General features: G+C 42.0%; 1 protein-coding gene across 1 annotated transcript; it reads right to left on the bottom strand.

Annotated features, from left to right (window-relative positions):
• Positions 1 to 643: 643 nt before the first annotated feature.
• tacc3 (transforming, acidic coiled-coil containing protein 3) lies at positions 644 to 21,553 on the bottom strand. The gene is made up of 16 exons (XM_060925131.1): positions 21,438 to 21,553; positions 18,428 to 18,602; positions 15,455 to 15,573; positions 14,251 to 15,378; positions 11,807 to 11,861; positions 10,502 to 10,670; positions 10,363 to 10,421; positions 10,140 to 10,273; positions 9,980 to 10,061; positions 7,021 to 7,170; positions 6,624 to 6,691; positions 6,505 to 6,548; positions 6,264 to 6,424; positions 5,870 to 5,976; positions 1,111 to 1,231; positions 644 to 799 (listed from the first exon to the last, which is right to left on the bottom strand). The coding sequence occupies exons 2-16, from the start codon at positions 18,599 to 18,601 to the stop codon at positions 734 to 736; spliced, it is 2,637 nt and encodes an 878-aa protein (XP_060781114.1). The 5' UTR covers position 18,602; positions 21,438 to 21,553; the 3' UTR covers positions 644 to 733.
• Positions 21,554 to 21,915: the final 362 nt, after the last annotated feature.

The raw sequence follows: 21,915 nt of genomic DNA, 5'->3' as shown, positions 1-21,915 counted from the left end.
CAATGGAAATAACCGTTGTACACTGTTATCCATGTATCTTAAATGTACACTATGTATTCTGTATATTTTACTAAAAATACTCAACTGCATGCTGTATTAATTGCATCACATTGGTTTTATGTCACCAAGGTGTCCAAACCTTTGATCAATCAAGTTCAGTAAACATGAAGGAACTTCAAAGACCCAATTTATTACGGAGTTCAGTAAACAGGCTCACTCACTTCATTTGGCTTTCTTGCTAGATCTCTGGTCTTGTTTAAAGTTGTGATCAGAACAAGCTGTGATGTATTTTTGATGATTCTATCCATATTTCTTGTGTTTGTTCTTTTCCTCACAGTGCAGGTTCTAATCACAAACTGGGCCATCACCCTCAGGCTTCACACTGCACATCTCACACTCAGTTCTTCACCTCAGAAACATTCAGCAGTTAACTGGCGTCACCATTTAATTTGTACAACTAATAAAAGAAAATCCCCCAAATTCATAAGACTTTGCTGAGGAATTTGCAGAAAAAGTTCTCCAGATGAGGTCATCTTGATTTGTTCCAAGGTGGCGTTCACACAAGTCAGGTAATTGTTTATTTAAAAAAAAAGCCCCCCCCAAGCTTCTTCCTCATTAAGCTTTGACTGAAAGGAGTCAGTGCTGCACAGTAAAAGTCTTTATTTTAAGTCAACCAGAGCAAGACAAACAACAAACAGACCCACACAAACACAGACATGAATAAAGAAGCAGCTCAGTGCTGCTGCACTTTCACAATCAGCTCATCACACAGCCTGGTGACGTCCTCCACCTCCTTCACCTGAGAACACACATGCAGGAAATAAAAAAAAAAAGTCACACACTGCTGATGAACAGCCAGGTTCTCCTTTATACACACACCCGAGAGGAGATAATGAGCCAAACTGACTAATCTTGCCTTAAACATCCGACAAGCAGCTTTCAGCTCACAAGGAGACCAATGACAAGTTACTGTCAGAACAATTCCTCTGCTTTAAACTCAACTGGAAACTAACCTGAGGGTTAGGACCTCTCAAACCAACAGTGAAGTTATTCTGTAGGTTTTTAACCTGCATGTGAAAGCAGTTTAAATAGTTCAGCACACTGACGTACCTTCTGCTCCAGGTTCTTCTCCAGTGACTGCACTTTGAGCTGCTCTCTCCTGAGCTGCACCTGCAGAGCAGAAACCTCAGCTCCCAGCTTGCTGCGCACCTCCGCTATCTGCTTATTTGCCCTGCGTACATGTACACACCATTAATCAGCTGCTGCCCCCCCCCCACAGTAACCACACTATAGAGGACTATTTTTACATTTCTACACTGCAGTACTTTATGGTTTGGGACACAACCATCAAGACTACAGCTCAGTAAAAGCTTCTATACAGGGTTAGTCAAAATTATGTTCACACTAATGGATTGTTTTTCTCCTGAATGCGTGGTGTGCTGTAACTGCTGCTGGCGTAATTGGGCCCTACTTTGACACCAGACGTCTACTTAGATGGTGCAGCAGTACGCCATTTGATGAACTTCCACTACAGATCTGATTGGTTTCTACCATTTAAGTGCGAACATAATTTTGACTAACCCTGTACTTTAACTTATCACTATTACATATACTGATATATACTTTAACTATGCCCATCATGTAATATACTATCCTTTATCTACCATACCACTAAACACTGCACATGTATGTAACTGTCCACAAAGTATTTGCACTGCTCATTACATGCTTATTTGCACTGTGACTGGTTACTGCCAACTGCATGACCTCCCACACAGAGCTGTATATTTTATTACTTGCTCTTATTGGTAATGTTTTATTTCTTGGGTATTTCGTATTTTAGTTTTTTTTTTTTTTTTTAAATACAGTTTCCTTGTATTAGCCCAAGAGCATTAGCTCAAAATTGAGTCCAACCCAGAACAAATTAGTAACAAGCTGAATTTTTCAGAATATGTTCAGAATACCCTTAGGAATAACATACTAAAAGTCCCCGGGAATCCACCTTGTGCTCTCTGAGAAATTCAAGATGGCCACCGATTGGAGATTTTTCAATATCTCAGGGATAAAACATAATATAAATGCAATTAAAATGTTAAATTATATGTTCTCTCATACAAGCAATGCAAATTCACCATTGTCACACTGTTAAAATTAAAGTTAACCAAGATTACAAGGTCATTAATGTGGAAATTACATGGAATTTGATGGTTGACATGATTAACAGATTAGCTTAGTAGGCTACCTACATACATGAACATAATGCAAGACAATTAGACATCAATTTCCTTAATATTTAGTGCATCTTTAAGCTTTGATAAAATAAAGGGAAATTAAATTTGAGAACTCTATCTTCTAAAACTACAATGGCAAGCTGTTTCAGTACACTTCAACATTCCGACGACTTTCATGACAAAAAGCTTCCACAAACATGGACCTGTATGTGTTATGTTGCAAGAACCCCACAACTGTATACAGGATAAATGACATTCAGGACCACATTGGTAACACCAGTAAACATCTTATGGTGTTCCATGCTATAACTGGATGCGACACTGTATCTGCTTTGTATCGCCAAGGGAAGCAGAAGGCTTTCAATCTGGTGCATAAGAGGAATGAAGTATGATGAACTTGACACATTCATAAATGCTGAAAGTACCCATCAGCAAGTACAACAAGCAGGTGAACGCTTCCTCCTGAAGCTCTATGGAGGTTCCAGCTGTGAATCACTGGATGAGTTCCGATTCATTGCTTATAAGAAGGGAATCAGCCGAACTCCACTTTCCTCATCCTTCCAGTTGGCAACTTTACCTCCAACAAGTGCTGCAGCTAAACAACATTCATTCAGAACTTCTCACTGTTCAAGAATGGATGGGTAGGCCCCTGCAGCCTACAGATTAGGGATGGAAACTGGAGGATATTTTGACACCAGTTGAAACTGACCGCCCCATTGCTCCAGACACTCTGCTCAACATGGTCTCTTGTGGTTGCAGAGCAGATGGCTGTGGAGTGTCATGTGGCTGCAGGAAGATGGGGGTACACTGCTCTGCCCTGTGTACAAAGTGCAGTGGTCAAACATGCACGAATGCAGCACCAATGCCATCTTTGTTAGATCATGAGGGAGAAACTGAAGAACCGGTTTCTGCCGAACCTGATGAGGATGATGACTGCATTGATTGATTTATGATAGATGTATTGGTATATGAATCTACCAATTAAATATGATTGTCTGGTTGACTGGTGTGTTCGATTTATTGATTGTTGAAGTTGAAAGTTATAGAACAATGACCAGTTGTCTTGTAAATAGGTTCATTATTTGAGGAACACTCAGTCGCCATGATTTATTGTGTTGGATTAGCTTCTTGTTATAATGAATATATGTAAATAAATTGTTATAATGGATTGAAGGTAATGTTTTGGAGTTCATGATGTTTTTGGTTTTAGTGAAACTCCCAGTGCCAAAAATATGACAGTCTAACCAGACATGGCAAGCGAACACATTATACACAAATACCGTAAAATACCAAATAATAGCCCGGGCGATTATTTGTCTCAATCACGTAAGAGACCCGGCGCGTATTAGAGACTAGGCGGCTATTTGGAACAGGCGATTAATTCCTTCTTCACAAACACCTTCCCCAAAATCTACCTCAAAACGGGGAAAAATCATTCTCAGATAGGCCTACTTTTAACCAGTATAACTTAGTTTGTTTAGAGTTAGATTACAGATAGCACGGTGCCAACTTCGGGGAATTTTGAAGACGCAGAATGCATCTTCGCATGGCACAGTCGGGGTGGATAAAGGATAAATCACACACCTTTTCCTGTTAATGACTAGTTAAGCGCATGCTTTACAAAATAATCAAGAAACCACACCATTGTCTGTGCGCAGCACTGTGATTTAATTACTCTGCAAAGTTATGGTCACTTGCTACCACCCTCACCCATGCAGCCTCCACCCTTTGCGCTTCGCGATGTCTGTCAATCTGAAATTGCATGGAGGGCGCGACGTTGAAGCAACATAATTAGGGTGCGAAGTGTCAAACCAAAGGGTTTTTTCTTATGCTGAAAAATAAGTGACCTGCAGTGGCTACATACTGTCATCTTGCATCACGTTTCTCTCCAAGACGTTTCCCTATTTGGCCGATATGAGCCTATTCCCCGAGTGAGTTGGTACGGTGGCTCGACCCTGTAGAAAACTTCAAGTTCGGATGAAAGTTAGTTGAATAGGTTACTGACTTGTAGGCCTACATGTTGCCTGCCTGACGCGTGCTTCTGCCCAACTTGCACGACAGATTACTTGTTGAAAAGGCCCCTTGGATTAGATTGGCCGCGAGCAGACTGAAATGCATGTTAGAACGCTCTCACCTTTTTTGTAAAGTGTCTTCCAGATCCGAATGGGTAAGGGCAAGTGAAATGGTATAAGGTCTTTAATAAAACTCAGTGTGTGCTTTGACGCATGCATTCGGCAATTTAGGTCGTTTAACAGAAGCAGCAGTCCAACCTTGGAAACCCGCAGTCCTCAATGTCACCACACACGCTGGCTTTCGTTGGGTATACCCAAAGGGGTGGCTAAGACATCTGTCAAAAGTTACGGAGTTGCATTCCTCAAGAAATATTACGGTAGACCAAGATTATAACATTGAAATGGCATGTTTATTATCACGTAACAAAATGTTGTAAACAGTATTATAGAAATAATTTCATTCATTCATTCATATTGTTTCGGTAGAAAACTATGCAATGCAAAATCGTTTAAACACCAGAAAACCAGAAAAGTGCTGGGCCTCAAGATTCTAGATAGAACGTTCGGACGCTTTTTTTTTTTTTTTTTAGACCCCGGCGAGTATTCGGAACCGGCCTTTGTCACAACACACGCGTACACCCGGCCGTTAAAGGGAACTCGGCGGTTAATTGGAACTCTGCTATTATTTGGTATTTTACGGTATACTGTTATAATAATGATGTGTACATTGTTATTATATAATGTTAATACACAATGTAATTAATACACACATGTTGGAATTTACTCTCCTACCCTACAAAACATATATTCTGACCTTTTAATTGCATTAATATTTTGTTTTGGGCCTGAGATATGGGCAGATCTCCATTTGGCAGCCATTTTGGACGCCATCTTGAATTTCTCAGACAGCACAAGGGGGATTTCCGGGGACTTTTAGTATGTTATTCCTAAAGGTATTCTGAACATATTCTGAAATTTTCAGCTTGTTACTAATTTGTTCCGGGTAGAACCCTATTACTCCTGGGCTATATAATGCTATTTAGTTTTGTATTGATCTTGTGCAATGCGGAAACGTTACTGATACCTTGAATTTCCCTCTGGGATTAAAGTATTATCTAATCTAATCTTTAAGTCTGTGCTCCACTGAGACACTAATCGCAGCACACAGTTTAGTGTTTGAGGTATGGGTCAGGAAAACAGGCAATTATGAAATTCCTGAAATAAATATTGACTCCTGAACTTGCAGAACATGTGCACTTCCTTCACAAAGCACTGAAGGACACCAAGGTGAATTTTATCCACCTCTGTACAGTTTTCACAGAAGGGTGTAAAACCCTCTCCTTCCGCACACGACCAAGTGACAGGCCAGCATTTGCTTTCTACACCTGCGCAACACAGCTGTGATTTCACAGACTAGTGATATTTGAATCAGATTCCTCAGAGCAAATCACAGCTAACTAATTTCCATTTACAGAAATGGAAGAGAAACTTAGAACTGTAGTTTCATCTTGTGTTTGACGCAAACTGTCATTTAATGTGTAGAGACTTTAAAGTTTATAAGAGAACAGCAGAGATCGCTGGTGCTTCTTGAGTTATTTCCGGTCAGTAGACAGATAAAGATCTTACTGCTCAATTTTCTCCTCGGCATGAGTTTTGAGCATCTGATAACGCTGCTCCTCTTTCTGCAGTTTGGCCAAGTAGCTCTGAGTGCACTGTTTCAGCGTCTCCTCGTTCTACACACACACACACGTACAGAAACAATACAGTGACCTGTAACTGCATTTCAACACCCAAAGAAAAGATGTATTATAAGTAGGATAACCGCAAACAGCTGTTACTTAAACAGTCATTCTATAAATAATTTTACAGTTTATATTAAAAAGCAATTAAATTTCAGTCCACAAAGAGCATAATGGATTCAAATTCTAATGCTGGGCCACTTAAGATCAAATATATAAACATGCAGCACTCATCACATTAAAGTGGGAGTGTCTCGCTTTAATAAGTGTGAGCTGTGCACCTTCTTGAAGCCGTCGATGATTTCTTTACGCCGGTCCAGGCGCTTGACGACGTCGGAGAAGGAGCGCTCCATGTCGCTGAGCTCTTTAGCCAGCTGCTGTTTCTCCTGAAGCACTCTGCTCAGCTCGGCCTGCGCCAGCTCGTCCTTCTGCTTGTGCTCGGCTGGACATTCACATAGATGGACGTTTGGTTAAGCCGGTTTTTAAATAAAACTGACAAAATGAGACATTGCTGGAACATACCTGTGATCTGAGAAATAAATGCCTCGTACTCAGACACGATCATCCTAGCAAGGGAGAAAGAGAGAGTTTAAACCCCATAACAAACAGTGACGGCATGTTCACTCTGAGTGCGAGCTTACGCCATGTGTTGATTATCCAGAGTCATCGTCTCAATCTGAGCCTTCAGATCCGCTTCTCTCGCCTCTGCCTACAAGTACACACACCTATACTCAGGCACTTCAAATTATGGACATGATGCAAACACTTCATAATCAATAAATACAGGGAAAAAAAAAAAAAAAGTTAAGTAAGGAAGGGAGAAAGGAATTTATTCTGCTAAATTTGAAGGGGAACACTACAGTTCCTGATCAAGTTCTTGCTCTGTGTTCCCACTGCACTGGAGTACTTGTGACTTATGAATAAAACAATCAGATCGATGTCCCTCCAGTGCATGACAAACATGGTGGAAGATGAGACGAAGCTCATTTTCGTATTGGTTTTGTCCCCCCAGCCTCCTGGCTATGTTTCATAATGTACCTGTTCTCGGGCCTTTTCCAGAGCAGTGTCCAGGTCCCTCTGCGTGTACTTCAGCATGTCCACAATGACGTCCTCACTCTTCTGGGTCTGCTTCAGTGTTGGCACCAGCAGGTCCAGCACAGTGGGGTCCTGAACCACCGGAGACTCCACCTACACAATTTTATTACTTTTTCTAACAGGTATTCGTTTCCCATTTTGAAACTTCATTGTGTGTGATTTCCCTGGGACACTGCTGCATTGCAAACGAGAGTTCCTCCTGAACACACTCGTTCAGTACTTGAATGAAGTATAAAATTAGTGTAAAGTCTGTCCTCACATACACACGCAAGCCATTTCTATAAAATAAGATCTCTATCCAACGCTTACTTCAGGTGTTGGTCAGTTAAAAAAAAAAAAAAAAAAATCTCCAGAACACGGCATATTGACAGTTTAGTCGACTCAAAAAAACCCAACCCCCCCCCATTTGATTCCTGCAGGTCAGTTGATTCAGAGGTCACATCACTTTCTCACTAAAGTTCACGTGTAAGCAGATCACTGACGCTCTCAGAGCTGTGCATGAGAAAGCTTCAAAAATTTTTTTTTAAAAACACACATTCAGAAAAGCCCTACACATGTTCCTGAGATGGACATCAGGTATTTTGAGAATGAAAGGTCTGCATGTTCTCAAAATCGAGGTCTACAAAGTGAGCCCATGGATTAAAGCAAAAAAAAAAAAAAAAACCTGAAAAAAAAAAAGCTCCATGTCGTTGGCCCCTACCACATCAGTGATGCGTCAAATTTTAAACGCCATGTTGTCCATTATCCCCTCGGCCCCTACTCATAGTACATTTACATAATTTTAACAATGACTAAAGCTAAGGCAAGACTTTACCATTGTCATTACTGGCTATAAATGACGAAACATCAAGTTCAGCGCAAAGTGCAAATTTATTTCAACAATTTCAAAGTGCAAGTGCAGTTGAACTTGAACCATGCTTTCAAAAGAGTGGAACAGAAAGAACTTGCAAGAAAAGTAAAATGAAAGTTCACTTTTTCTGCTTCTTCGCAGTGAAGCCAAAGGCATCTAGTTTTTTTGCCATTGCTTCCATAGACTTATGGCAAACTACACAAACTACACCTGCCATTTTCATCTTTTTGCACCATGAACTAAATGGCTTGCCATTATCGCCCATTTCATTTAGCCAAGCCCATCTCCACTTATTCTCTACCGTTTTGTCGATGTCAATTTTTTGTCGATGTCTGACACATCTGTGCCTTCATTTAAAAGAAGCGCGTTCATGCTGGCAAAACCGAAAGTAATTTGACGCGCTCTAGTGATGGAAATCGAAGGGCCTATATCCGGTGGCCTTATACACAGTACTCAAGTTGAGGGGGAGGGGCATGTGGGGGGAGGTTTCCCCCTTCTGAAATAATCTCAAATCATCCCCCTTATAAAACGGCCATCCCCCCATCACATCCCTTGTGCCATTTTACCGATTAATGTGGAAATTAGCCTACTATTATTTTAACAAATATTACTACCATTTCAACATTAGAGGCTTTGCGCAGTGATAGCCTACATGTAGCCGGATAAAAAAATGACGCATATTTATTTATTCGGTTGCACCTCTCATTCACACCTATACGGAGGTTTCAGTCACTGAAAACAGCTACTTTCGCAAACTCTGGGCAGAGTGGAGATTTCTGAAAACTCCATCTTCAGACACGCGTGTAAATCGGGAAAACGAAGCAGCAGTGGGCGAGAGGGCGCGCGCGAATATAATGAGTCAGAGGTGTGAATCTTTCACCGAATGCCAATTGTCCCGGTTCTTCATGAAATCGCACACGCAAATTCATCAGGTTAACTTTCAAACAACTGTTCTTGTGCACTTGTGACACCGGAGCCACTTTCCTGAATTTTGAGCTTTGGAGTATTCGCTTCATCTATTTAATCAATTAATTTATTTGTCACATACATTAAATTACTAATGTAAAAAATTAGTAGCCTATTTAAGCAATCGCTGTTTTCTCCACTGTTTTCCGACCTTTTGTGCTTAGTGAATGAGACACTTCATTACACTCCACTGACCGACTTCCAATTCCGGACTTTTTTGAAAATGTAAAATATAGGCCTACGAGATGTTTTTTTGGGACTTAATTTGCGTTGGTCCTTCACTATTAATTTGAGACTGACGAGACACTAAATACTGTGGAATTATTTTCTCCTTACTATGAAGTTTGGCATCTTAAACAAGTGTCGGGAAATCTTGCAGCCCGACTCTGCAGCCTCCAATGTTTAAGCGAACTGCTGAAACCATAATGTTTAAAGATTAAATCGTAGGCTAATCAAACCAAAGAAAAACACAGCCTTTCCAGAACGTTGTCTGCTGAAGCCTGTTTAACCTAAAACGCTTAATAGCATAGATCTTGCTGTGGCTTCAACTTTTTCACCTGATCACCTTTCAATAGGCAAATATCATTATTACTACTACAAAAGGCCTAGTATTAGTAGTAGACAAGTAACCTAGTTGCCTAGTAGTTGGACAGCCAAATAGTTTCATCAGTGGCCCACGCCGAGCCTCCCCGGGACTAGACAGTAGCAGAGGCTGTATTTATTTATTTATGCCTATCTAGCGCAACAACTTATTCCTTTACATAAACTCAAACATAGCACAAGAAAGGGTTCAACAACAGGCAATCACAGCAGCTTGGTGAAGTTCTAAATCACATCGGTGTCAGACCTATGGGCCTACCCCCCCTTTTTTTCCCCTCGGATCTGCATCACTCATTACTGACCTTTAGCGCTCCCAGTTGACGGAAATCCGTCGTAGCAACGGAAAACTTTAATCCATGTGAGCCAGCAGTTAGGAGTTACTGTGCAACAGAATACATGAACCTGGGAACTAGTGAGAAGGTTTTAACTCCTATAGTGTGTGTGTGTGTGTGTGTGTGTGTGTGTGTGTGTGTGTGTGCGCCTCACCAGTGGAGGAAAGTCTTCCAGCAACTTTGTGCTTTCCTGCTGAGATTTCTGCCTGACCTCTGACCTCGCAGCCTCCATCATCCTGCAGCACACAGAGCCTTCAATCACACACAGTGACCAAATTAGTTAAAACCTCACAGTTCAAGGTGAAGTGACTGACCGGATCGCCAAAGAGGGACGAGGAAGAGTGAACCCAGAGCTTGAGCTGTCTGCTGAAGCTTTCTTTGGGCTCTCCTTCAACAGAGGGTCAAACTTCAGATAGAGGGACTGCTTACGGAGAGCGGATTCCTTAAACTACACACACGAATAAGAGTGGTTCTGATCAGATGATTTGTTTTATTATTTTTTTTAAATGCATATATAAAAAGAGATAAATGACTCACAGTGCTGGATCCAAACTGCTCCAAATAGTCAATCTGTCCATCCAGGTCACTCGGCATGACTGCACAAAGAACAAAAAGTTACACAGTTTAGTCAACACTTGACAAAAGCCTCATGACACACTCCCTGCAGCACACTTACACATGGAGCCAGGAACAAACTCCTCATCGGCTGCGGTCATGTCCAGCCCCATGCTCTGGATCAGCGCGCAGGGCAAAGCCGGCTCCTCCATCTTCTGTGGCTTTGGAAGAACCGGAACGCAGGGCTGAGGGGTTTCAGCAACCTGTAAGGGCTCAGGTTCTGCTGCAGCCTGCAAAAGTGGACATGAGACATTCCTCAAGTCTGATATTTTAAATGAAACAAGCACAAAAATATTCAAGTTTGAGGGAAAATGGTGGCTCTATCAGCATTAAATACACAACCCTATAGTAGGTGTGTATAAACCACTCCAGCTGAAGTTCTACACTGGTGACTATCAGAGACCATTTTCAGGTCCTCAGACAGTCTGCTGGTGAATTAAATGCTTTCCCACCTGAACGTCAGTGATCATTTGGACAAGACTGGGGAGCCAACTGAGGTCCTTCACCCACGTGACCAAGTCATGTGATGCATCATTAGGCTGCCATTTTGGACGTCACAGCTCGAATCAGTTTGAATGCGAGGAAGGCGACAAACGAAAAACATAAAAGAAAAAGGAGCGAGATGCAGAAAACACCTTCACTATCCAGCGACGTAGGGCATTTACAGGGCGAGCAGAGGGAGAGGTATTTGCAAAAGATTGAGGTTAGCAGGCTTAGAGAACGACGTTTACCTGCTTCCACCAGGATTGTTCACTGACGTACGGAAGTACACGAAGCCCTCGTCTTTACCTGACTTCGGCCCACATGATCTGTATACCTATGTCATTAAAAACCCATCGCCATACACAGGTATTGATCTGAAAGCGTATAAGAGTTTGGATGCCTACAAATATTTTGTGTCAGGCTGGGTAACATGCCTACATCAGTGGGTCGTCCCTGGAGCCGGTGGTCGCCATCTTATTACAGCTAAGGTTTGTTCACATTTTCATTTACTTTCGGTCCTCAGGATAAACAAAATGTTATTAAATGTCATTGAAATAACTTCTTAGTCTGTTGAGACATGGCCCGTTATAAATTTGCTGTTACCAGGCAATGACCAAGAACTGTTATTAGGGTCGGTGTCTAGACAGGCCTAAATTTTTTACAGTAAACTAGTAAATACAGTAAAGGAAAAACTTGAGACTGAAAGGTTTTAACAGTCATCCAAATGACTGAACGTAAACATTGCTACAGTAACATACCAGCTACTATGTTGTTGACATTAGCTAGCTTGACCTTCAAAATGGCGGACACCGGGGCATCACGTGACCCTGTGACGTCAGGTGAAATACCTCAATACACCCTCGAGGTGAAGTTTCACACTCACCTTAGTGAAAAAAGGTTCAGCTTCTGCAGCATTTTCCACTTCAGAGGCAGGAGAACTGTTAAACAATGACAAACCAACAGCATTAAAAACAATGCGATAGCTGTACATTTCTCCACAACTTCAGGACAGAGGAGTTTACAGTTTTTGGAGTCTTGGGAACATGAAACTTTTTTTTTGCACATTATTAACTTCCGGGGGGGGCTTGTATAGGGAGGGAAAATGAACACAGCAATCCTAGTGGTAGCGTTCCTAAGCAGAGAGCCATACTATTGAAAATCCCATAGACCCAGTTTAAAAAAAACAAACAAAAAAAAACCACGAAGTTATGACGTGGAACTTGTACACCCCCCAAAAACATGTTGGGATTATCTACTAACTGAAAGTATCAGGTGAAATTTTGCTGTCTTTTAAAAGATCGAAATTGCACCTAACCTGTCAGAAACGGACGACAACCAAACTGTCTAGTCAGGGTCACTCATATTCCGTCAGCAGTAGCTTGATAAGTTTTGTTCTTCATATGAGCCCTTCCAAGTGCTGACAGCTCTCCCTGTGAATAGCGGCAGTTGACTACATGCCCTAATCTGTAATGGTTCTCCCCACGAGGGATGCATTTCTTATTGGTACAGAAATACTCCAACCACGCTACACAAATCGGCATGCTGATGTAGGCTACTTGCTGGCCGCTACCTGCTACAGATTTGGAAAGGCGCTAGACTTGTGGTGACGTCGGATCCATGTAGTCTTTGACCAGCTTATTAAAAAAAAAAAAATTAAAAACAATTCAAATCGGTGGAAAAAATAAAGTATGATCACCAGAGCTGCCCGACACGCACAACATATGGAAGCCATTGTCTTAACTTTGAAGTGTAACCCGAAATGTAATTTTTGAAAAGATATTCCCATTCATTTTGCCATAGAGGTTGGAACACATCCAGTAGGGGGCGATGAGATTACTTTCCCTCCCTATAATACATGTTCTGTTTATGGACCCTTTTCACGTGACGTCACGACAAACGCGGCCGCCATTTTGGACGTGTACTACCAGTAGTTTACCACAGCCAACATTGAGGAACGGCAGCAAAGAAAGTGTTTATTTTCAGCAAGACTTCCATCATGCCACTATATTGTTGTGCACCTGGATGTAGTAACCATCAACAAACAAGGCAAGGGTTATCATTTTATCGGATCCCGGTAGATGCTGACTGACGGAGAAGATGGATAGCGGCATACCAACGCTTGTGTAGTGACTACTTTGTTGGAGGTAAGAAGAATAAAATTAACCAGAAAAGGCATTACATTGCTGTTAACATTCTGTGGCGACGAGTGTGTAACCAAATAGGCTAAAATAACCCATTGTAACCTCTGTTCTTCTGTAGTAGCTATTAGTTAGCGTTGTGTTCCTTTGCTGTTGGTAGACTGTAGGACAGATCAGAGGCAGTGTCCTAAAAACAGCGCTTAATTTGAGGGGGAGCAAGCCGGAGCGCGCTCCGGAACCTTGGGCGTTGGCTCCGGCAGCTATTTACACTGGATCTGGTGATCCGACACCTCTTTTGACTATGTAACAAAAAAAAAATAAATAAAAATAATAAAATAAAAAAATGCAAGTTTATTTAGTGTCAATGTCTGATTTTGATATCTGTCTTGTTGGTGATTTCTCTCATGAAACGACATCCACAAAATATCTGCAGATGAACTTAATTTGCAGTGTTATTACAAAACATGCCCAGAAGCGCAGCGCCGCGCCCCCCTCCCCCCCTCTTTTTTTCCCGCACCGGAGCCGCTCATCCTCTGCGCTCCGGGACCTCCCACTTTACAAATTAAGCACTGCCTACAAATAAGTGTTCAAAATAAGAGGAACATGTATTTGTCTCTTAAATCCAGGCCGTTCCCTGTAATCTGTAACAACGGTTGGAGAAAGTAATGGCAAATAGCGAGTGCACAAACCATAGAAGGTAAACTGTACACAGCGCCAGGGCAGTGTGATGGTATGTCTACTTTTAGATTGTGTTAGCTTATCAATGAACACACTTGTCGAGTTTCATGTCTTTACGACGGATACTTAAATGTGTGTTAGGTATTATTGTTGCAGTCTAAGCAGTCATTGTAGCAGCTAGATGAGCGAGAACCGAAAGGGTCTGTGCCATAAACCGTTATTTCTGTACGGCGTTGCTAATGTGTCGTTACTGTTATTTCTCCCTCTGCTCGCCCTGTAAATGCCCTACGTCGTTGGATAGCGAAGGTGTTTTCTGCATCTCGCTCCTTTTTCTTGTATGTTCTCCGTTTGTCGCCTTCCCCGCATTCAAACCAATTCGAGCCGAAGTCCGCTACATGTCCAAAATGGTGGTCGCGTTTACGAAGGTCACGTGACTGAAAAGGGTCTATAGCTGCTCTAGCACAAGAGAGAACAGGAGCCCCCCCACACACACACACCTCCCCTCACTGACCTGTGAGTATGCGTCTCCTCAGCATTTTCCTGCTTCTCCACCTGTTCTGGAACCTTAGAGCCTTCACTCACCACTGGAGCATCACGAGGAGGAGAACTGCCCATTTTGGCCTTCGTACCAAACGGGTTAAAGCTTGGATCATCCAGTTGATTCAAGTCAATAGTGTAAGCACCTCTCGCTGGAGGAATTTCCACTGCCGAGTCACATGACTTGGGTTCGATTTCTGCACTTTTCTTCTCGGCTGGAGCAGATGCTGGTTTTGTAGTTTTGGTTTTCGATTTGGAAAGTGGAGGCTTTAAGCCGAGGCGCTTGGGAGGAGGTTTACGTTTAACTTCAGCACCATCATCAAAGTTGAACTCCAACACCACAGGAACCTCTTTCGGGGGCGCAACTGAGGGAGCAGTGTCTGTGTTCACCTCTGTAATAATGGGCTTCTCTGTGGTGGACGGTTTATCTTCCTGCTCACTTAGCATCTCGCTAGCCTTCACTCCTGAGCCAACCTCCTCAGCTTCCAACGGTACTGAACTGCAGATGGGTGACTTCCTGGAGACAGGAGGAGAGTTCTGGATTTTTGAGCCACCAGTTTTGAAAGGGTTCACAGAGTCAAGGTCATCGAAATCAATCTGGTAGGATCCTTTTGGGAGTAAAGGCGACTCTGTTACAGCTTCCTTAACTACAGGAACCGGTTCAGGAACTTCTACGTTCACGGTATCGTCGATGCTGTGATCTGTGAGCGCCGTTTTCCTTGGCTCAATGATCACCGTGCTGTCTGTGGAAGCACCATCTGTAGAAAGGTCTGCCAGGGAATTCTCTACAGACGGGATAAAAGGAAGAGTCTCATCCAGAGCAATGTCGTTTTTTTCCATCACCTTTTCCAGTTCGTCAGGTGCAGGTGATGAGGCGGGCGGTTCCGGTTCCGTCAGAGTGTTAGACTGCAGCACAGCAGGTTTGGTGGGAGAGGGGATCATTTTACTGGAGCTCTGGAAGGGATTCATGAAGTCCAGGTTGTCAAAGTCGATGGCATAGCCTCCTCTGCTCTGAATGGGCATGTCATCATCAGGAAAGGAAGTGGACGTTTTCACTGGAACATCAACTGGAAGGGTGGAAGCACTGTGTGGAGAGGGTGACCTGGAACACCAGGACATTATTATGAGCCTTGTGGAACTCCTACCATGCACATTAATCTATAATGTTCAGCACTCACTTGAGCGTGAGAGACTCCAGCGCATTAGTGCAGTCATCGAGAGCAGCCATTGTGCCAACACGACTTGGAGACATGATCTTCTTGGTGACTGGGTCTCTGAGTGGAGTCTGGAAGCAAACCTGGAGGAACAATTGAAAGTGAGCTGCCCCAATAAAGTAATTTAATAAAAATCCACACACTTCATTTCACCTGATAAAATAAAAACCAAGATGGACAACATTGAAAAACAAGTAAAACTAGAGGTACTGTGCCAAGGGGACAGTGGTATCCCATGACCACACCTGAGGCCTTGGGACAAAGGTCAAGGTCACAAAACAGAAGTGAGACCACTTGTCTGGAATCTGATGACAAAAGGAAAAGGATACAATACTTCCATGGTTAATAATATTAGCCAAGTTCCTGTCTTTCACCAGGCCAGTGAAAAATATGCAGATCATTGATCGGACTGGTCAAGGTCACTCCAGGGCGAAACCAAAGTTCCCAAATGAAAGTCCATATATGACTTCCTATTCATGGTTAATAGTAACTCTGGCCTGATCTTGCTCCGTTTGAGAAAAAGGCCGTTGAAAATATGTGACCTAGGTCAAAGGTCAATACTATAAATATTCATTAAAGTGTTTTTCTATGGCAAAGGAGCAAGGCTAGCTCAAAGACCATGAAAAATAGTAAAAAGTCAGTTTTGTCTATCGAGTAACCTAGCTGACAAGTTCAAGGTCACATAACTCCATGAAAACGGGTCAAATCACTTAACCGATGCAAACTATTTTGAAGCCCCCCCCAATAGGTTCTCTGTACCCCATTTTGGTGAAAATTCATACTCAAGTGACCTTTGACCTAATTCTAGCAAAGGGTCAAGGTCAGAGGTCAAATGAGTGCAAAAAAGTATTAAGGTATAAGGGCCATGGAAGGTGGCATGAAAGAATTTTGTCTAGCTTGTCCTGGTACTGTACCAGGTGGGCCCATTCATAGCCACGCCTGAAAATTTTATGATGTCATGCATGATTTGGAGCTCACAGATGGTCACAACCTACAGGCACACCGAGTTTCAGCCAGATATCCTGAAAACCAAGCTAGAAGTGACCCTCGTCTAACTACTACTACAACTAGGGGTCGACCGATAATTGGCCTGGCCGATATATCGGGCCGATATTCTGCATTTTTAGGGTTATCGGTATCGGCCATAATTTCCACCGATATGCCAATAACATGCCTTTTTGCAGCCATTTCGTTCCTAACGCGACTGTCACTGCACGTCCTTTCCTGCACTCGCCGCTCTGAGTTCAAGAACACGGTCCCGCCCACCACAACATCTGATTTGTGGCGAACTGTTTCAAGGCGGCCGTACGGGCACTCGGGCAGAAGCAGATCCCACTTCAAGGTAAGGACATGCTGCTTTTGCTGCAATAAGTCACAAACACACAAGTTGCAAAAGCACAACATTATATGTTTACATTCTTCATCTACTACTCGTTAAAATTGTCCATTTGCATCTGTGTAGCCAGGCAAACTTAGCTTACGGAAGGAAGCACTTGAATTAGCCTACAACCAACTAGTCTCGCTGAAACTACATGTAATGTTGTCCATAGTAAGCAGTCCCCAGCATAACGTAGGCTGCAGTCATTTTTAAATCCCCGTCTGGAAGCGTTGTGAATGTGTCAGTAGTTCTACTCGAACAGTAGAATGACAGCCATACAGAGAGGTGGTCAAGGGAAGACGAAATAAAACGTAGTGTTTGTGTTCTGTAGGCTAGCGCAAGCCTACTGGCTATTTGTTATGGTGATGAGTAAACTTCATGACGTGACTCGTGCTCAGAAAGCGCATTGCACTTGTATATGTTAGGTAACTTTATAAAGCACTATTGGAACATTTAAACACGCCAGGTGTGATATGGTGCTAGCAGGCTGTGTAATACTGTAGGGAGTTTGTCAGGACGCTTGTTGTGGGCTCAGTAATTAATTGTGTCGTGGATGCACACTTGCTTGGATAAACGCTAATGAACGAAATACATCAATTAAACTCTTGACTTAAATGTTCTTATGCTACTTCACATTGCGCTGTAATGTACTCCACTAGTATTTATAATTCTTGTGCAAGTGATTCTCCTCGCTAGCGCTTCTGATTCGGAAAGTGAAATACTCTTAAAGGAGCAGAGCCGTAGATGGTTACTTGTTAAGTTGTTACATAATAGGGAGTGATAGCCGACTTTGTTTGATTTTACTTTTTAAAAAATGCTGCAGGCAGCTCCCTACACTTGGTTTGTTATTTAAAAACTACTTGAAGTTGGTAAGTCTTACTTAGTTCTTAGTGTAAAAGAATCCAGAGTGTATTTTCATTTATTTTCCACTGAAAATGGTGAGCTGTAATATAGTAGGGAGGGATTTATTTTTTTTATTGGTGAATATTTACTTTATTATTATTTTATTTCTCGCTTTATTCTAACTAATGTTTGACTTTATTGTACAAATGCTGCTGGCATCTCCCTGCACAAAATTTCATGTTCAATTTTACAATTAAACATACATTTCATGGATATGAAGGTCTGTGTCAGTGTGTGCCATGTTTAATTTCATGTGAATTATAATGTTTACATTTATCGGTTGCACATATCTGTTATCGGCATCCCAATTCCATAATAATCGGTATCGGCCCTGAAAAAAACAAACACATCGGTCGATCCCTAACTACAACATGTACACTAAACCTAAGCAATTTCAAGATCCCATTTACACTGAAGTGGAAATGGAGTAGTAGTAATAATTATTAAGTGCACACACACGGAGCAGGACTGAGAAAGACATTCCCAGTTCAAGTCACATATAGCCAATCAGGAGAGGACGATATGACAAATCTCAAATATTCATGTACCATGGCATACAAGCCTGCTTACAAAATAGGACATTAAATAAATAAAAAGCCCCATGAACATTTTAGCCTAAACATGGCATTTTTCTGTGCATATAAAACCAGCCATACCTTCACTCCTTTAGGAAGGTTTTTATTAACGTTCTCGGCCTGAGACTGTCTCAGGATGGACGGCCTGCCGGTGGGCTGATCCAGAGCGAAAATGTCAGCAGCTGATTCAGACGGGACGTGTTTGTATACAGGCAGAGTGCCCCGATTCTCATCGTTCACCACCTCCGAGTTCATACTGAGGAGAGAGAGAGAGAGCACATTTCAGTATAAAACCACACCCGTACATGTACTCCAACACTGAGCCTGTGCGTCTGCTGATAAGAAGCACGCTTTCACACTGTCAAACAGCAAGGTCACAAGACATTGAGAAACTTAAGGAAAATAATAGCGAGATCACAATTTGACCTTTACAATTCAGCACTGGACATCATGACTACAGATCAAGATCATGATAAACTGCATCACAATACACTGAGGTGTTTCTCAAAGAAAAATGGAAAACAACTTGTATATTTCACCCTCTAAAGTGGATAACATTAAATGATTCAAGGAATTTGTGTGTAAAGGGCAAAAGCACAAGCCTAATCTGAACACCCCCCGTTGGCAACCTACAATACAAAGTTACATCCATAAACACCAGTTAAAACTTTACTGCGCAAAAAGGATGTTAACGGTGTCCAGACGCGCCGTCGACTCTGGGCTCAGAAATGTCTGGGATGGACCATCACACAGTGGGAACGTGTATTGTAGTCAGACCAATCAGTGTTCCAGGTCTTTTTTGGAAGAAATGGACGCCGTGTGCTCTGGACCAAAGACGAAAAGGACCATCCAGACTGTTACCAGGAACAAGTCCCAAAGCCAGGGTGCGTCATGATATGGGGTTGGGTCAGTACCCTTGGCAAAGGTAACTTGCACTTCTATGATGGAGCATAAATGCAGAAAAGTACACAGGTTCTGGAGCAATATCTGCTACCTTCAAGATGTCTTTTCCAGGGAGATTTCAACAAGACAATGCAAAACCACATTCTACTCATGTTACAAAGGCGTGGCTGTAGAAGAGGGCGTGTCCCCTCTGTCCCCAATAGAGAGTGGGTGGAGAATTTAGAAAAGACCGTGACGACCCCGTACTGTTACACACCTTAAAGCCTGTTTACAGGAAGAACAGGACAAAAATAACACCTGAAACACTTCATCACTTGGAGTCTTCAGTCCATAAACATCTCAGTGTTGAGAGAAGGAACAGGAACAGTAAAGTGGGAAATGACTTACAGGCCTAAATTTTTTTTTTTTAAATACAAAGATAATTTACAAAATCATTGTTTGAAATAAAAACTAAAGTTTCAAAACACCATCCCAACTTTCTGATTGCAGAAATTACTTGAACTGAAATGAGGCACACAGTGACCCTGTCCTTGGACGATTATCACACATCATAATCTGTGCTCATTGTTCCTCCTGTACAGCAATTCTTAATCTTGGGATCACGTGTGTGTGTGTGTGTTTGGGGTGGGTGGGTGGGAGGGACTGATAACTCTGACGCCTTGAATCATCACGCTTACTCAAAACACCCGCGTGCATGCACGTGTACAGACGCTGTGCAGGATCACAATCATTCCAGTCAGCTGAAGTGTGGGAGGATAAAGGATGAGTGTCTATATGCCACGTGTTAAAACTCTGAAATTACAACAGCATCTGAGACTCATGTGAAAGGAAATGAAACAATCCCAGGATATCAGATCACAGCTTCAAAAAGAAAAAGGGTCTGTCAAAAAAAAAAACCCAAAACAGAATGGTTTAGTGAAATCTTCCAACAGGAACATAATCGGTTTTATTTAAGTATGATCTCTGAAACTCCGATATATCCATAAACATATCCAGAGGTATAAAGCAGACATGGATCTTGTGACTGTGTGAGTTTGAAGAGAACAGGAGTGATGACTGAATTTAAGAGTTAATCCAGCTCTCTCTTCCTGCCATATATTTAAAAAAAAAAAATAAAAATAAATAAATAAAAAGTCTCCCAGCTTCAGAAAAAGGTCCACACTTTCACAACAGCCTAACAATAAGCAATACCGGACAATGTGCAATATCTTTCCTGCTTCCCCCTCCCACACACACTTACCCTAACCCCACTTACCCCCTTATTCTTTTATATTTGTATATGTAAATACTTAATTTATTTTAATTTATCTAGAAGTTTCTCTATTTCTTTTCTCCGTTTATCTGTAATGATGCTGCTGGAATCTTAATTTCCCTGAGGGAACCCTCCCAAAGGGATCAAAAAGATCCACATTTCCCCCTCAGACTGAGCCCTGTGCCGGTCTTCCACATCAGCACAGGAGCTCTGCAGGAGGAAACCCACACAGATCATTCATCACGGAGCTGCTGAACTAAACAACTAACTACAGCAAGTCAGACAGTATTGTTGGTGCCTAGTCTTGGTGTTTTTGTATTTTTATGATGTCCTGTAGTATCCTGGTGTTCTGTTTAGGGTGTTACTTTGGTCTTTTTTTTTTGCTTTAAATAACTACTGGTCAATCAATGGCTATCAAAGCAGCTTACTAAAGGACTACAGTTGAAAATAAGTCTGCTGGCTAACACGCTTACAGAAATACTGATTAACGTGTGCTGTCTAAACAAACAGGTTACTTTCAGGAACAGAGAATCCTTTAGATTTATATCCTGAAAGGGAAAAAAAGTCTCGATCTTTCCCACACAGATGCTGGTCGTGCTAGTCACTGTAACTTGGATGCTAGCTGTGCTACTATTAATGATATCCAAGTGCTAAAACAAATACAAAGGCCTTGTTAGACAGCATTTAAGTCAAATTATTATTCAAATTAACAAGTAAAAACAGTTAACTAACGAGCAAAAATGAACGTTAAGTTGCCAGACTAAATCTAAGCTAAGTGTTAGATTAAAGTAGCACCGTTCCAGCAAACAGAGCAGAGTGCGCTCCATAAACAAACTCTAACACTCTCCCAGCGACCGTTACAACCGACTCAAACTAAGGCAACACTTATTCAAAGTACACACATTATGTTATGTTATGCCATGTGAGTAAACTTACCTCAGTTTATATTTAAAAAAAATTATATTCGTTTTCTTTTAAATCCCAAAATCAACAGAAATGCACCGCTGCGTCGAGCTCGTGCGCTCTCCCGACTGTCTCTGTCTGTTTTGAGGTAAAATTTCAAATCTCAAAGCCACCGTGGCGACCAATTAAATTTCCTGCGTGGCGCTCAGGGGGCGGGATGTAATACGAATCCACCAATGGCGTGCTAGACAACGCTGACGCTCTTATTGGTCCTCCCAGAGATGGACGTATATACAGACCAATGAACACACAGTCCAGTCCAGTCCAGCGCACCCGGCGTCCACACAATTTCATGTAAATCAGTGACTCGTGTGAGGTTTTTTTAATGTTAATACTAACGTTAATATTATAGTATAAAATAAGTGCAAACGTACATATATTTGAATTTGTACATAACTATGGTTTATCAATGTTGTGATTATCTGCAACTGCAAACGCCTTCTGTATGAAT

This window comes from Neoarius graeffei, chromosome 7 (genome assembly GCF_027579695.1).
Source record: "Neoarius graeffei isolate fNeoGra1 chromosome 7, fNeoGra1.pri, whole genome shotgun sequence".
NCBI classification, from domain to species: domain Eukaryota; kingdom Metazoa; phylum Chordata; class Actinopteri; order Siluriformes; family Ariidae; genus Neoarius; species Neoarius graeffei.
This window is presented reverse-complemented; position numbering and strand designations above follow the sequence as displayed.